The sequence below is a fragment of the Strix aluco genome, chromosome Z, assembly GCF_031877795.1.
Source record: "Strix aluco isolate bStrAlu1 chromosome Z, bStrAlu1.hap1, whole genome shotgun sequence".
Classification (NCBI taxonomy): domain Eukaryota; kingdom Metazoa; phylum Chordata; class Aves; order Strigiformes; family Strigidae; genus Strix; species Strix aluco.
Genome location: NC_133971.1, coordinates 11,194,101 through 11,211,826, shown reverse-complemented (window position 1 = coordinate 11,211,826; position 17,726 = coordinate 11,194,101). Strand labels below are relative to the sequence as shown.

The following is a 17,726-nucleotide window of genomic DNA, read 5'->3' as shown; positions in this document are numbered from 1 at the left end:
TTTTTTTGCATTGTTTGGATTTGTAGTCCAGCAAGGCTTCTCACTACACAAGACATCTGGGTTTTTTAATCAAGGATGAGTTCCTCATATGCTCAGTCAGCTTAGGGCTCAGAATTTAAGACCTCTATCATTGTAAAGCTGGAAAGTTCTTAGATTTGGGAACATCAATAGAACTGACTGTTACATTTTTTTTTTTTACACTTGTGTTATAGTCTTTATCCTACCTTGAATGGAGATACAGAGATAGATATATGTATACACACACACATATATATGCACACAGATTATAAATATATTAAAAATATATTTACCACTGCTCTAGCACTATTGGAGGATAGTTCTCAGTTTTCTTCCTACGTCATTTTTTAATGCAGGTAAAGGTCTAGTGCATACAGTTGAGAATTGTAAGCTCTTCAGTGAACGTTGGCCCAGGATCTGCCACAATGAACGGGTAAACCTACTGTTACCTTAGTACAACTAAAGTTTGAGATACAATACATGGTCAAGTTATGGGCATATTAGTTAAACCATGGGAACTGTCCAGATACATATTTTGGCATGTAGAACATGGGAACTAACATGGTTAAAGTCCATAAAGAAAGAGAACTTGAGTATTTGCCATGTGCTTAGCCACTAAGATGCGTGCTGAGGTTTTGACACCTGAGAGATGTTCTTGAAGGCAGTATATTGGTTTCAGTGGACAGCAGTTAACGCTTACAATACCCATCTAAACAAAAGTATGTAAAATGTATCAATAAAGTTGTGTGGCTAAAGCTGAGTTATGAAATGGACGTGCCTTCTTCCATCCTCCCCTTTTGTTTTCTTTTTGTCTATTTTATAAAAACAGTGGGAATGAAGGATAAAAGAAGATGACTGAGTGCCCAGGAATTCAGGCAGGTGCATAACTACTCCCCACAGCTTCATCCCTTCTAATCATATCTGTGTGCTCTGTAGTCAGCCTTACCCACCAACCCACACGTTCTGCCCAGATGACAGCTAACTGATGTCATCCACCACACTGGCAACCCTTAACCACGCCCAGTCCTGCCAAATTCCACCAAGCCCAAGAGAGTGGAAAAAAGTATTTGGGGCTATTAACGCAGTTTTCTATTTACATATGAAAGAATTTTTTAATTGCATAGGCATACAGCTTTGTTCTTAATTTTCATTTTGTCACCATTTGCTTTCAATTTAAGGCAGAAAGAAACCAGGATATTTTTAGTTATGCATTTTAGCTTTGGGCTAAGAAGGAGACTTTCAGTCAGTCACTGAGGTCTGTACACTTGGGAGATTACAAATCCACCATTTTCATGCAGATGTGGGACAGAGATGCATCTGCAATCCTGAACAGGTTTTACAGTAAATTTCCTCATGTCAAATCAGAGATTAAAATCAGCAGTTTAAATCAGTCCAACCAGTTATTTTTGCAGCCATATGTTTGTAATCTAAAGTAACGTGTCTAAGCAAGAATGGGGTAATTTATTCAGCAACAAAAATAATATGCCTTCATTTAATACAAAATAGATTAACGTGGGGGCCAGAGAAAATGAGAGTTATTAAAACTTTTTTTCACTCTTCTCAGCAGCCACATTTGAAAGATACTGAGAATTTTTCTTTCCTATTGACTGAAAAGTATTTTTTTAACATGTTTTATGTTAGTTACAGGTCTTAGCCTTCAATGGAATTATTAAAACATTCTAAGAAAATTTGGAATCATATTTTTAGAAAAGTTAGCTCAAAAAATATATTCACAATAAATGAGGAAATATATTATGCTCTTGCTGGAGATCATTGGCAAGAATAAACTTATATTTGGTAGCCAGCCAGTTCCATTTGTATTTAAAATTGTAAGTTGATTCTTAATTCTCTCTTTAGTGATTCAGGATGGTCTCTGAAGGAACCGTAGCTATTAATGCCTGCCTGCAATGTTTTACTTTGATCCCCACAAATATATCCTGGTCTGTATGGTGGATGTTTAATTGTTAGTGCCATTTTAAGAAAGGGGAGTAGCCTGGAAAAAAGATAAAAAAGAGAATCTTTTCCTCTAACTTAGGGTATGTCTGTTCTTCAGGCAGCAGCATAACACAGAGATGTCTGGCTTACATGATCAATCCCACCACAGGCTAATGTACTTAGCTGGATGCTGCATCAATTCACCTCTATGGAGCTTAATGCTGCCATGGCTAGACTACTTTGTTACTGTGTTAATATGTTTCTTTCCTATCTTCTGTAGATATGCTGTGTCAACATGGCACAATGAATGCAGCAGTTTGGGGAGCCTGTATTTTCTGTGATAAAGGATACACCATACAGGAGGTGTATGGTAAGAATATCAAGTTCTCATGTTTTGTGGCAGTCAGTAGGGAGTGTCTCATGTTGCTCAACAGTTAATTACTGTTACTATCACCTCCTACACTCTGGAACATCTCAGGAAATCAGCTGCTTGTGATTCTCATGCTAGCAAACATGAAAAAAATGGTTTAGGACTTTATAAAATAGTAGGTTTGTATGAAGCTCTTTTCTTTTGCCCATTACTAGTTCTTCCAGGTGGAATATATAGTCCAGAGAACGTATTTTTGTACCTGAAGCATGCATTATGGCGTATGTGAGTTGAAGCTAACCATCTTAAATATCCAAATGGTCTGATGCAGTTCTGTGGTTTTGCACTGCCACTAGTGCAACAGGAGCCTTATATTAAGCAGTTCTTCTGCACATCTTCGGTGGGAAACGGTCACATTTGGCACTTACTTGGACTGTATTGCACATTCTCAGCGTAGTGCATAAATTGTTTCCCAAGGAAAAAAAATGCATCTCTAGAGTTGCGTGGAACTTTGCCATCTGAATGCTATTAATTGTTTATAAAGAAAGTTTCGAGAACATTTAATTGTTTTGCAGACAGCTAATGTACCTGAGGGCCTAAATGAATGTTTGAAACAGCTGCTTCATCCTGTTCTACCACTATGGATAACTACTAAAGTTTAGGTTGACTAATGAGGTATATCAAAGTAATTTAAATAACACTTAGTGATAGGCTACTATAATAAATGTAGATACCTGTGAGACATGCAGAACTCTGGGATATAAGGATTATATCACTGCTTAGCAGAATTCCCCTGTGTTGCATTATAGGTTTCAGTGCTTCAGGAGACTTGGTCTGTGTGCCCTGAACACATCTCACTGTCACATCTCGTATCAGTAGGAAGTCTTATTATATATTACAGTGACCTTGAAAACTGTGCTAGCAAAGCTTTTTCCCCACCAGAGAGAAGAGATGCAAGTCAAAGAGTGGAAAGTGGTCCAGTAGTTCCCAAGATTGCTCAACAATTAAGCTTGACAGGCACCAGAAAAATGAAGACAGAATGTCTTGGTTTAACCGCAGCTGGCAACCAAGCACCACAGAGCCGCTTGTTAGTTCACTCACCCTTGCAGTGGGATGAGGGGAAGAGAATTGGAAGGGTAAAAGTGAGAAAACTCATGGGTTGAGATAAGAACAGTTTAATAATTGAAATAGTAAAAAATCAAAATAAAAATTTAAAAAATAATAATAAATTTAATGAAAAGGAAAATAACAAAGAGAGATAAATAAAACCCAAGAAAGACAAGTGATGCAAATGAAAACAATTGCTCACTACTAGCCAAACAAATGCCCAGCCAATCCCTGAGCAGCAGCCCACCATCAACCTTCCCCCTAGTTTTATTGCTGAGCACAATGCCATATGGTACAGAATACCCCTGTGGTCATCTGGGGTCAGCTGTCCCAGCTGTGTCCCCTCCCAACTTCTTATGCACCCCCAGCCTACTCGCTGGTGGGGTGGGGTGAGGAGCAGAAAAGTTCCTGGCTCTGTGTAACTACTGCTCAGCAATAATGAAAACATAACCTGCGTTACCAACACTGCTTCCAGCACAAATCCAAAACATAGCCCCATTCTAGTTACTATGAAGAAAATTAACTCTACCCCAGACCAAAACAGCACATAGAGAAAGGAGACGAAGAAGCCATTTTAGTTTATAAAAGGAAAGGTAGAGCTCTGCTTGTGCCCCAAGACACACAGGGTATGCATGTTTGACAATCCTCCATGCTCCGTGGTGTATCACCAAGGCCAGTGCTCACTTCTGTGGCACCCTGACCTCCCCGAAGCCTGAGGTGAGGGTCCTGCTCCACATGAGTCAGTGCACAGGAGCTGTGAAAGCAATGGCTTTCACACTGCTCTGTCTTCCCTCTGTCTCTACTGTTTTACCTAGGGTCAGTTGAATACAGATCTTTCATGGTCCCCAACTCCTGCCTCCTCTCCCTCTCTCCCTAGGAGACTGTTCATAATCGTTGCTGTTAATTTGCATCCCCTTTCTCTGCTGCACAGAGCCATGCCCACACACAGCTCTCCAAGCCAGGACTTAACCCTGCCCTGTCTCTACACTGAAGTCCTCATCCAGTATTATTCATCAAGTTCTTCTGCTTAAAACTGGTAGTTCTGTGTAGTTTTGAAATATCTTTTTTCTCTATTTCCATTTGGCTGGCATGGCTACATGCTTAGGTGCATACGGTGGTTTGTCAGTTCAAATAGTGTTTTGAGTAGAAGAACATGAGACCTTTGATCTGAAAGCCATTTGGCCATGTTAGAGCAGAACTGTACCCACAGAATAAGAAAAATGGGAGGAAGGTTTTATTAGCTTTTTCATAATTCCATGTTAACACATACATGCAGTTTCTGGAAGAACATTAGCTGCTTGTTAACTCACTTGGACCCAATGCAATTTTTTTTCTATGAAGAAGCAGCTTATAAGTTCCCAGACTTGCAGCATTTGTTCATTACAGTCAGAAGAAAAGAGCTGCCTTGAAAACCTGGCATTTAAATATTATTTTCACTTTATAATTGACATTTTCATTTTATAATTGACCTATGTTTATCATTATTTTCCTCTGTCACCTGCAGCTTCCTAAAACCTTACAGTGATTAACAAAAGTGACCATATAAATGTTCAAGGTCTGGTTTATCTAAAAAGAGACAGTTAAATAAAAATTTAGGTGAAATATTGCAGAAATCTTTGAAAATCAGCAGCACTAACTGCCATATCAAAATATTTCTCAGTTTTATAACTTTGTGCAATACAGAACTGCTGCCAGCTTTGATGCTTGTCCTCATTAGTAGATGCTACTTCTCCATGAAATTTCTTTACCCAAGTTCACATTTCTGCCTTTCTCCCCATAATTTCTTAAATGCCATTTCACTAGTCCAAACTGAATTACTTAATTCATCCCAGAGTATTCTCACTGCCTTGTCTCCTGTCACCATAACTAAGACCAGCAGCTTCCATGATACAAAGCTGCAAACTGTGCTCCACCCAGTGTTGAGATTTTATCACTTTTTCCTGTATAACTAAAGTCTGGCCTAACTTCTTCTTTTTGTGTGTACAAAGTCTACTAACTTTCATTCCCTCACCTCCCATCTTGATGGCTTCCTCTTCACCTACTCCCACATTTCCAGTCTGCCACCTATTTAATGAAAGGTGCCACAAATCTTAAGATAGCTCCTGTGCTAAGATCTAGCTATTTCATTTTTACCTTCACTTTTTTTGCTTATTTTTACCTTTGCTTTTATTCTCCCAACATATCACCTCCTCTTTAAATCACTTTTCTTTCTCTCCAATACATTTCGTAATTCTTACCTAGCCTGCCTGCATAAGCTTCATTCATTTACTCTTTCAGCCACTACCTCCACTCTTTTTACTACCTTACTCCAAGCTGGTCTACCCAGGTTGTAACTTTTCACTCTTACCATGTGTCAAGATTAATTTCTGTCACTATTTTCAGAAAATGAGTCAGACATTTATTTATGGTTACGTTTTAAATACTCATGAGATTTTCTGCATTCTGCTTTCAGCTGCATCTCATGGTGTCCCAGTGTCATGGGTGTCCCAGGCCATCATTAACCCAGAAAATGGACAACTGACCATAGGTGACAAGCATTAGATCTTGCTTCTTTTGCATGATCACATCATCCACGCCTCTTCCTTTCTGCTGTCCTAAAGCTTTAACCGCTTCATTGTATCAGGACTCACATCACTCAATACTGTAACACAGGTATATTAAATGTATGAATTATTTAATATAGGAGGTAAACCATCTAACAGTAGCAGAAAAACAAAACAGTGTTTTATTACATCCACGTGTATTCTAAATTATTACAGGATAATTAACCAAGAAATACAGCGGATATCTAAGGTACATTGAGTTACAGTGCCTTGACAGAGATGCTTAACTTTGTTAAAGGCTGTTGTCAAAACAGCTTTGAGGAAAAAACCAGTTCTCTGAATCTTATAAAATCTGAGCTCATGCTGCACAAAGCAGAGAATATTTCTGTGACTGGAGTCTGCAGAAATCTGCAAGTAAGTAGATATTCTGCATTATACCAAATCCACCCAATGTTATCCCACTCAGAGCTATCACCTATTTAAGAAGACAAAGGCGTGTCCAGAGATGACAAAGTCAGGGACAAGCAGCAGAAACAGCCCTCTTTATGTCTTCACCATCTCTGCCTTCCTGGCCGGCAGCACAGCAGTCACCAGTCTGCAGCGTTTGAGCCCCTCAGGGCTGTTAAGTTAAAGACAGGCCAAACAGGCACAGCTAGGTCCTTGGCAATTGGGTGAGAGAGTTCAAAATGGTTAAAATTAACTTTGCCTCACCTCTCCTCAGGTGGCAAGAATGAAAGCTCTGGTGCAGAACTGGATTGCTTCTTTACTTTCCATGCAGGAAAATCCTGCTATGTCTTGGCAGAGTCTTAAAAACAAATCCAGCATTATGGAAGGAGTTTGTAGGGAAACTCACTCCACTGCTTTGTCTACTCTGGTTATTTCTCTCCTGTTTTTCTGTCTCATCCATTTCCCTTTTATATTACTTAGAACCATTCTTGGCCTCCCTTTCTCTGTAGCCTGTTTGGAAAAATAAGGTGTTTTCTTAGGAACTTTTAGGAACTCTAACCTAAAAGCCTTTTAACTGTTAAAGATTAACTATTAAACATCTGTGGAAAAGCATGCATTTCCCTGACACTTGACTCCAGCCTGCTGCATTCTAAAACTCAGCTATTATTAACGCTTCAATAGGTTCTTTATGCTTAACAGGCTGATAGGAAGACAAGCTCAGATCATACATAGAAAATACAGAAATGTAAGCTAGTATCGTATGCCTGGGTGGGGAGCCACAAATGCCTCTAACTGTGAGCAAGCAGGTGTAAGAATCTGTCTTTCAGTGGCACAATTTGTTGGAGATTTTGATTCTGATGAAGCTTTCTAGCAAGTTTTCTGAGAGTGGCTTGGGTGCTTTCAGAGTGGAGAGAGGAGGGTTGCACACATGCCTCTGCACAGAGGAAAAAGGATGAATACAGCAAATCAGGCCCAGGTGGGTGACATAAAAAAAAAAAAGGGATTTTTAAAGAGGATGATGTGTACATGCAGCTGGAAAGAAGCAAAGTTCTGAAATTACTATTTCAAAGCACTCAATACGCTTCACATAAGAAAACTATGGCACGGGTAGGAGTTTTCCAAAAGGTATCTACACTAATGTTGAATTTGGGGGACAAACATGGTCTAAATGCTCAAAACTTTACAACTTTACCTGGATTTCCCTATTAGATTAGTAGATATTTTGACCTTTCCTTTACACAAGGTGATCAAAAGCCGTTTCCAGTGTCAGTGAGAGATTTCCTACACAGCATTTTGCTTAGTCCCTTTTTAGGGATATTGAAATATTTGTTTCTACCTCACCATAAAATCACAGGCAGGCAGACTAGATTGTGAAATTTCTTTGGGTTTAGGAATTTCAGTGAAATTTCAAATGGTTTTTCAATTTCTGCCTTAAAAATAGAAGTAATTAGTTTTATTATAAATTAATTTGTGCTTTGGAAGCATCCTCTAGCAGAATCAAAGACCAAACATCCTAGGACAAGAACTAACCCAAGTGACAAACAAAAATAGAGTGGGCGAAAGGGAATGATGTTGATTTTTCACAATTATTTATTTTCAGTTGGGTTTTTGTGGTTGTTGTTATTACATTAACTGATAATATGTAGGATGATTTACTTCAGTATCTTCCGCAATTTGCAGAATCTTAGACCAGAAAGATTAGGGGGCATGTCCTGACAAATAACACTAATTCTTGTATGGTTTCATATATGAAAATACTGCCACCAGAAGAAAAAAAGATATTCGGAGTTAATTTCTTTTTCTTTATCTTCAGTTCATGACAAAGAGACAAGCTGCCTTAAAAATGTTAGGAGAAAATAGTAACCAACAGTAAGTAATTTAATCCTTTATTTTTACACAATGACGTTATATCTGCCGAGAGAGATTTCAGCTGCATTTGTATGTATAAGCTTGTGTAGCCTTTGAGATTTTTTATGTATGCAGAACTCATTATAAACGATAAAGACCAAGATCAAGCCAAGAGCAGCCTGGAAGACCAGAGACTGAAATGTCTGAAAACCTTGACATAAGTTTAAAATTTCCATTCTGTCCTCTTACTGCATCTCTCTGTAGAAAAGGTGAGCACAATAAATATAATAATGGTTTACCTCAACCACGTTAAGTCTCTGGATAAGACAATAGTTGTCAGGAAGGAAAAAGAGTGGAAAGAAAGCTTCAGCGTGCTCTTTAGAAATACTTGAGAAGCCATATTAGAATCACAGAAAAAGACCAGTAGCCTCAGTTAATAGTTTTCTACTATCCAGTGATTAAGCTTTGAAGAGAAACTATTGCCTTCTGAGAATACAGAGTTCTTCCTACGCTCTGTCTAAAAATCATCGTTTTATGTGTTTGTGACTGTCACATGCACAGACAAAACCTCAGATGAAAAACTGTTCTATGAATGTAGGTCTTGTAAAATTCACTGAAGATTTAGCCCCCAAAATTTCTCCAGCTTGAGAACATCAGACTGTGTATTATTCCATAGTAATATGCCCTAGACTAATACGTAAGTAACAATTCATTGAATGATAACAACTAAGGAAGTGTAAGTGGTTTTTTGAAATGTTGGGATTTTAAAATAAGATTCAACATGCTGTAAAGAGTTGCATTAATCTCAGCCAACCTTTGTTTGAGCTGTTCTTATAACTCATTACTTTGCCAGTGGCTACTCTAGAGTGAGTGTGAAGGCATGTAAAAATGGGTGGAGATATGAAAACAAGTACAATTAAAAGGATTTTTCTCAGTTCCCACCTACACCTAAAAGTCAAATAACGCTCTGCTGTCTGATATGAAGCCACATTCCCACTTCCATGTTTTACTCTTGACCTATTTAAATTCTCAACCCCAACAGTAAAGAAATAGCAGGAGGAGAGAAGGAACGACAGCACCTACTATGAAGTGCATTGTAAGAAATAAAGTTGTTTCATGCAGTTGTCTAACATGTCCCCAGATGCAGCTGTTGAAGATGACAGGAGTCTGCCTGGGAGAGTGTTCTCAGTGGGAATATCAGCCCAGGACATACCCTGTAGCAATGACATACCCTGTTCCATTTAAAGTCTCTCACTGACAAGTCTGATTTCTCAGCTAGAATAGGAAGATAGTGATCTTTTTTGGAAGAAACCATTTGCTTCACTGAATTCAGGCTAAAAGTTTCACTAGTTTGTTTGGTGGGTTTTTCCCCACCTTTCTTCCATACTGGCCTTAGACTCCTTCACAGACCATTTTAGGTTTCACTGCAGATTCTCCAAGATAAAATGTTTTTTTCCAGTCATGTTACTATTAATATCTTTAAGCCTTGCCTGGAGCCTCACTGGTAGCTCTGCTGCCCTCCTTTAAACACATAAAGAAGACATCTTTATCTGCAAAAATTCATTGTTCTGAACTGCTGCAAGTGACATTCATAGTTAGTAGTAATAAAGGAATTTCAAACACTTTGTAAAAAAATAAGATTACTTAGCTCACCTCTGTAAGCATGTCACCTCTGTATCAGCAGTAGTGCTGCTTGTTAGTACTATCTGCTTAAAAGACACTCTCATAGCTGCCTGGAAGATCAAGGATAGTATGGCAACAAAAATGCATCTATGCAAAGGGGTGTGCAGGATTTTTTTCCGTGAGGCAGTAATAAAGCCAGGCCAGTAAAGTCCCTGAAAGGAGGCAATGCCCAGCCCAATAACAACCCAAACAACTGTGTGATAACCTCATGGGGTTAGCTCCTCTCCTCTTTCCTCCACTACTGCCATGGTGCCAACTAAGTACAGCTCAGCTTTGTCAAGCTCAGCAGTCTGAAAAGTGTTTACTCAGCCCTCAAGAAAGCTCTAGTTACTTGCTCTGAGTTTGCTGTTGCTGTGGTTATGCTACTACAGACACGAGCTGGGAAGGATAAAAGGAATTCAGGTATGTGTATGTGAACTGTTGTGATAGTAGTGTAAGTGTGTGCCCTTATTTAGAAAGAGAACTTTAATCACAATGGGAAATCATGTGTTGTCTTGCTGGTGTGTGGTGGTGGCTCAGGTGCTTCCTGTGAAAATGCAAGATTTGATTGTAAAAGTTAAAGGAAAGAGAGATACAACAAGTAATGCTTTGAATAAAAGTTTCTGTTATACTCTAACACTGCCTTCTTCTTCATGAAGGAAAAGATAATGATGTGTATGCATGTCTGTGCTAGCTGATCAGGAGAGTGTAGAAAGGATCAGAATTTTTTGTTTGGAGAGGGCTAGGGATAGAGTCATGTAAGTGCATGAGAACTGTCAAGCACACCTTAGTTATTTGTGCATGTGATCTTGTTTTCATTTTGTTTTGTTGAAGTCTTAAAGCTCAGATTGTGGCCTCCCTGCTACACCTTGGAGAGAGTGTAAAAGAGAGAAGATGCAAGAAAGAAGTATATTCTTGATGCCTATTTCTATGGCATGAACTTGTCAACTGAAAGGAAGGGGAAGACCATGGGCAGAACTGAGCAGGTTTGGGGGTAAAGTTGTTTGGATAACAATGCTGTGAGGTGGAATCTGCATCATCCCATCCAGGCAGAGTGCTGATGGGACCAGCCTAGTATAACAGAACTGTGATCTTCCCAGGCTTTCATGATGGGCAGATGGATAACAACGGAGAGGCTCAGTGCATCGCTGCTGCACTTCTTACTGGGAAAGTGTGATTTGCTGCGGCTTCAGGGTTAGGTGTTTAAACTGAGAAATACCAGAACTAGTTACTCATTTCCCTCTTACTGCTCTTTCTCATGCTTATGCAGGATGAAGATGTATCACTCAATAATATTTTCAGCCATTCTTCTGGATCAAATATACAATAATATCAACTCTTGGCAAATTTTTTTCTTACTGCAGATTTTATGAAAATTGCCCGACTCAATGAACTTGCTCCAAATTCTCACTGACATAACTAAGATGGGGATCCACCATGCAGGGAATACTGTCAATAAGCAGAAAAGTATACCTTGTTTGGCTGTTTTTACTCCCTGAGCATGATTATTCTTTGGGGTGCAGCATATAGCCAGCATTTAGGGTCCTGATGGTTTTGGTTTTCTTTAGAAAGAAACTCTTGAGACAACTGGGTATATTCTCTTGTAGAACCGTGTTTCCTTAAAAAACAATGTTTGTCCTAAATAACAGGGGAAAAACCTCAAGCTGACAGCCTCCTTCTTCAGGAATCTGATTTCCGTAAGGATAGTGTCTCTATGAGAAATTGTTTCTTAGCTTACTCCAAAAGTTTTGTTTGTACACATTTCCCTTTTTTGCTCTCTCCTGCAGTTTCAGCTCATCGTTTGTAGAGACTGGAAGATTGTAACCTGTCCTAGGAAAAAATATCTTTAAGATGCTGCAGCTTAGTCCTTGTAAAATGTTACCATGCATCTAGTTGATTTAAATGCTTTGATCGGTGTCTTCCTCACTCCAAAGCGAAGCATAAAACAGCCTTTCTATTGAGTGACAGATGGTGCTTTCTCACTCTTCAGTTTAAAACAGATCTGTGACTCTCCAGCGTTTTCTTCAAGTCTGCCACCACTACTTTGCAGCGCACCTGCTCCATCTGAACATGCACTGTGAGACTGTGAGAGATGGGCTTTTGTGACTCTAATAAGTTATGGATGTAACTGCAGACCTGTGCAGTGCATCCTTTCATAAGGGAAAGTCATTGGGTGTCCAAATTTCTATGTATACGAACGTGATATTTGGAGATGTCCTTAATGCCTTGGCAAATATTTCTAGAAAAACAAATACATAAGTGAAGAATTCTTTTGTTGTTTGTTTTGGTGGGGTTTTTGTTTTGTTTTTTGGAGGGTTTTGTAATTTGTTCTTTTTGCTTAATATCAAAAGCCTAAATTAAAATACCTGATCTGTGGTAGTACTATAGGTATGAGAGACCACAGAAGTGTGATTAGCTATGAAATGTAATATAGATTTTTGATTGATTGATTGATTGATTGGTAATTAGCTCATGGGATTTCTTTTTCAGGAATCGATGTCTCACGGGTCTTATATTGCCAGTGAAGAGGTTCAGTTTCAAAACCAACCTGTTTATGTGTGCAACTTAGCTATGACAACACAGTACAAACTACAAAGACTCCTCTATCATGCCGCAAGATCCAAAATGTGTTGAAATTCCCAGCCAATTCTACTTAATATCTTATCTAAAAATTAATCTAAATTATCAAGTTCTTATACCTGATCAGTTGGTTTCTTCTGAATTTATTGAAGCCCTTATTAGAAAAGCGACAGTACTTATTTTAGCCCATTTGAAACATATCTTGTCTATAGGTCCTTTTCTGAGTGTCTTGAAAAGCATGTCTGCCACAAGTTTATTTTTCCATGGTTTCACTTTCCTTGAGCATGAGAGGGTATCTTCACTTTCAAAGTAATTTATTAATCTGTAGCCTGTGTAACAAACACAGGTGACATTAGTGTCATGGGGGAATGGGGGCAAAGATAGCCTGATTTGTCTGAAATCAGATGGAAACCCCAACCAGGGAAAGCTATAATGTATTCACAGAAATGGTGCTGAATACCTCTTTCCCTTTTGCTTATCTGTTTCTTTCCTTTTACTTTCCCGTTCTTCTTCCCTATCCTGACTGGAGAAAGTTTTAGAAAAGTCAAAAAAAATAAAAATCAATGAAAGACTTAGGTTTCCATAGTGCATTGTTAACTACATGTACTGTGGCTAAGAATCAATTCTGGAAAATAATTTCTTGGTAAGATTTTAATGTAGTTTTGCATCCTATGAGTACTGGCATATCTGTCAAGGCAGAATGGACTGTGGATTGTAATTAATGGTAAAATTCCCTTTTCTGGTCCTTTGGTTTTGCTCATATCTCAGAGATTGACAGAGAAAGGAAAGAGAACCTGGTTTTCTGTTAGAAAGGCTCTGCAGTTTAGGAAGATTCATGGGAATTCTTGCGGATGTCAGGATGAGAAACATGAGAAGAGACCGGAGAAGGAAAATAGACAGTTGGGTTTTGAAGAAGGGGAAGTGGGCTTTCAGTGTCTTCCTCAGAAGTTTTGTGGATGTTCATTTCTCACTGTGATACTCAGTTGGTTGATAAGTTATCTCCTGAGCCTTGGCTGTCTGAGTATGAAACAAATGAAACAACTCAAGGGCTCTGGTTTGAAGGTCTCTTTTCAGTCCTTAACCAAGGTGTACCATCTTTGTAATGCATTCTCACAGCAAAATGTCTGGAAACTGGCAAAATTAGTTGGAGTTTTTGCATGGACACTGAACGTGATAAAGAGAGCAATCTTTGACAGGCATCCCTGTCTCTCCTGCTCAGGGAACATGGCAGCCCACAAACTCCCAGAGCGTGGTCTTTTCACTAGCAACGGAATAGGAAAATGATATGAGATACAGCTGTTTACACATCTTCCTGTCGTTACATGCTGCTTGGATAAAGAAGCTGTCCCTTTTGTGTTCGGAAAAATGCAAATCAGCAGCTACTCAAGCCCACACCTGAGAAAGATCTTACTCTTATCCTTGCAGATGTTGTGCAGGACATGGCATGCTGCGATGACATGCACAGCTAAGTCTTCACTAGCACCAAAGAGTCTCCCTAGGCTATACTGGTTTATCTTCAGCTTGCCTAATTAACTCACTTGCTTCTAACAGCACAAAGCAAACTTTAAATCATGTGAAAATTCTTGTTGATTACTCTGATTTAGAAGTGGTGTAGTTTGTACTAACAGCTTATTGATCTTCCTAGAGCTCTGCACCCTTCTGGCATATTGCACCATAACATTCCTGCACCTGCCAGTTTGGGCAGTTAAAGCCTATTGAGCACAGCACAGGTATTCTGCAGAGTTAATATTCACTTCTTTGTTGACATTATTTTGTTTATTTATTTATTTTTTAAAATTAGACATATTAGAATGCTTTTACAGTTGTGGAGCGCTGATCTCTAAAAGGAACTTATTTTTCCAGACATGTTTATGCACCCAGCTCACAGATAAGGCTGTGATTATGGCATAATGTTGTGACCCAGGTACAACAAACATGCCCCACAACCCTCCAGCATCCTGAAGAGATTACTACTTCCTTTAGCTTCGTCTAGATGAGATCCTACAGAATAAAATATTTGCTCCCATCAGTGTCAATAACACATACAGTTAAAATTTGACTTATGAAAGATTCAGCTATAAATTTGGTATAACAAAACAGTTGGTAGATGGCATCTGAACTAGAGTTCTCAGCTGTGAAAAGCTGCAAGAAGTTGTGAGCTCCAGAATAGCCACTGTCTGCAGTATCATGGAACATGCTTGGAGTGTTCATTCAATGGTTATCCACCCTGTGCAACAGGCAGTTAAATCTTCACATTTATACATTTTTAAATTGGAGATTATATTCACAATGTTAGTGAGATTGGCTCTTTTTTTCTTGTTTTCAGAGATGGGAAAAATTAAAATGAAAAATCTCGTGATGCAAGGTTATGATTTTTGGGAATAGGCTGGACAAGTGTGTTGGCTTTGGTTTTCTCATTATGTTCAGTAAGGCTTCTTTGGCTAACAGTAACACATTTTTTGCAGGTGATTTACTTCTTTCTGGTATAGATTGAGTTGCAGTCAGCCTGTATTTAAGCAATACACTTTAAAGAGATGTGTCACTACCAGTTTTCATTTGAGAAGCACAGTGTGTATATCATAAACTGTATTATATAATGTGTGTGTGTGCATTATATTTATAAATACAGTATATTATATTTATGTATATTTGTATATAATGTGTATGTACTATACACACATAAACTTTAAAATTTATACATACATAATAAAATGTGTGTATATCGCATATGTATATCGTATAATAAAATGTGGCATATATCACATATATATATCATATATAAATATATGACACCGTGACACTATTTCTGTTAAACATCCCCTTTAAAGACATTTTTCATACACTTACCATTATTTCTTCCACTTTTGCAATAGCCATTTTTCACCCTACTCTTGGAGCACCTTCCTTCACTCCTGCCTAGCGCCAGTCTCAGCTGCATGATAGTAAACCAATTTTTTATTGTAAGGACCTAATGATTTTAATACTCTTACTCAAGATAGGTGGCTTTATATGGAAAGTTCCCTATCTGAATAGCCTTGTCATATTTGCAAGAATTTATCAAATTCACTATTGTTCAAATGGCAAAACTGGAGCTCAACATGTAGGTAAACTTGTAACTGTTGAAACAGAGCTGACTTGACAATACTGGAGTAGTTTGCGGTGGGTTCATGGTGTCAGGAACCCTTGTAAAACCAGCTACTCACTTCTGTACAGTCACCTGCAGTCTATGTCCATAGAGAGAGGGGGAAACCTCCTTGAACAACTCAGCTCATCCACAGACAGATGAGCAGGACTGTGTCATCTTCTTACCTTGTGCCACAGCAAAAGTGGTGATACATGTCAGAGGAGGAATTTCTCTGATGTTTGGAAACTGCTCCTGGAAGGTCACCACCAGCATTACACAAGGACCCATGCATGGCTCTCCAGAACAGACCTAGGCAGAGGAATGTTCAGTAATGCCCGAGCCACACAAAGGACACTGTTCCGGCTCAGAGATTAGACAGAGAAAGCAATTTTTTCCCTGCAATAAGCAGTTAAGAGAAGTCTGAAAGTAATGCCAACTGGAAAATGAGAAGGGCCACAAGAGCCCTTTTGTAACCAGTCCAGCTGCCAAACACAGCAACACTCTGTGCTGTTACAGCTGTGGGATACAGGCCGTTCGCAATAGAACCTGTCTGGGACAGGTTTGGCAGCTGTGACTCAGAACACCCATACAGGTGCACAGGCAAACCAGATGTTCTCCAGGAAAGCAAAACTTGCAAACAAGATTTGGGTAGCCTTTGCATCTCCTCAAGATTGGTATGCAGATAAGTGTTGGTGTTCTTTGGATGACTACCTTGCTTGGTTACAACTGTTACCATTTCAGCAAAAGTGACCAACACTGTTGGTGCACTAGGGAGCCACTCCTGTGGTTTTCCTGATCAGCCCTTCAGGCTTCAAATACAATCCTAGAGAGTACACATCTCTAAAAGACTCTTAAAACACAACCTCAGCAGCAGAATGAGAGTCTTTAGTCGGTAGAAAAGTAGCATCTGAGCTATCTTCATTCTAGTAAGACAACAAAATAAGGAAAGGTGTTGGTTAGCAGTATTCACAGCAAGCACAGTTCTTCATTCAGTGTAGACCAGGAGTTAAATCTTGTGTCTTATAAAATCTGGAGAGCTGTCTCCAGTGTCTTACATTCAATTCCCTCTTGCCCTGTTCTTGGATGCTGAATGCAGGGAACTTAAAAGATTCCTTAGATTTACAATAAATCTCATGTGCAGCTTTCATGCACTAAGCACTGAGAAAACCTGGTTCCTGCTGGCTCCCTCTTTTACAATGCAAATGCCTCTGACTTCCTGTCCTCTCTCTTTCCTTTGTGTGCAGGGTACAGCTGTCTCCTTCATGCTGCCTTTTCCCTGCTGCATGTTAATCATTTACCTGCCATGAGCAGGCCAACCATTATTTCTGTCCTCTCCCAACCCTCACAGACTTGCTTGATGATTCAAATTACCTTTGCTCCTGAAGTTGCATGGAAGGTGAGGCCGCTTACCTCTCTTTATGGGGCTCCAGAGAGAGAGGACCTGTTGCTTACACTGTTGGCATCAAATGTGTTAGAGCTGTTAGCATGCATCTGGTAATTGTTGTTTATTTCTATTAATGAAAACAGTCTTGCATTTTGAAGTCTACAGGTGACCTACTTACTTTTTATTGTTATGCACCCCAGTGTCCCATTTTGTGTCAGCCAAGGCAGTCCTATCAGGCATGGCAAAACAGATATTACAACACAAGAGGAATATTAGTTGCTTGCTGAGCCACATAGCCGCATCCCTCTGGACAAGTCAAGACTTATTAGTCTTAAGGCTCCCAAGGGCTCTGTCTGAGCAGGGATGTGCTGGTTTTTAAGGTCTGTTTGTAGTTTTTCTTGGCTGATGTCTTAGAAAAAAATGGTTTTGAACCAAGAAATCAAATAAAAGGTTCTGCTTTTTTTCTGCTGAAAATTAAGGGGGTGGGGAGCTGGGGTGTTTTAATTTGGTTTCATGACTTTCCCCTCCTAGGTGAGACATACAGTATTGCTCAATGGATTATCATATTTCTACATATCCTTTTTGGCCTTATTAAGATGTTGTTTCAAAAGCCCCAGGATTTCTTCATCTGTTGTAATCCTAACAATTCCAATAGGATCATGAAGCAGATCTAAGAAGTCAAAGCCCTCCTAATGTCCAGCCTAATCAATC

General features: G+C 39.1%; 1 protein-coding gene across 4 annotated transcripts in view; it reads left to right on the top strand.

Moving 5' to 3' along the window:
• ERCC8 (ERCC excision repair 8, CSA ubiquitin ligase complex subunit) overlaps positions 1–15,231 on the top strand; it is a 50,462-nt gene extending 35,231 nt beyond the window's left edge. The window contains exons 12-14 of one of the 4 annotated variants that reach the window (XR_012621764.1): positions 2,234–2,323; positions 5,880–5,954; positions 10,762–15,231. Coding sequence is in view for 1 of the 4 variants with exons in the window: in XM_074813450.1 (XP_074669551.1) it covers positions 375–386 (12 nt within the window). In the remaining 3 variants the exon portion in view is untranslated. Of the gene's footprint in view, positions 1–374; positions 766–2,233; positions 2,324–5,879; positions 6,080–6,186; positions 8,285–10,761 lie in introns of those variants that run through there. The other 3 variants (XR_012621763.1, XR_012621762.1, XM_074813450.1) reach the window with 3 other exon arrangements.
• The last annotated feature ends 2,495 nt before the right edge of the window (positions 15,232–17,726 follow it).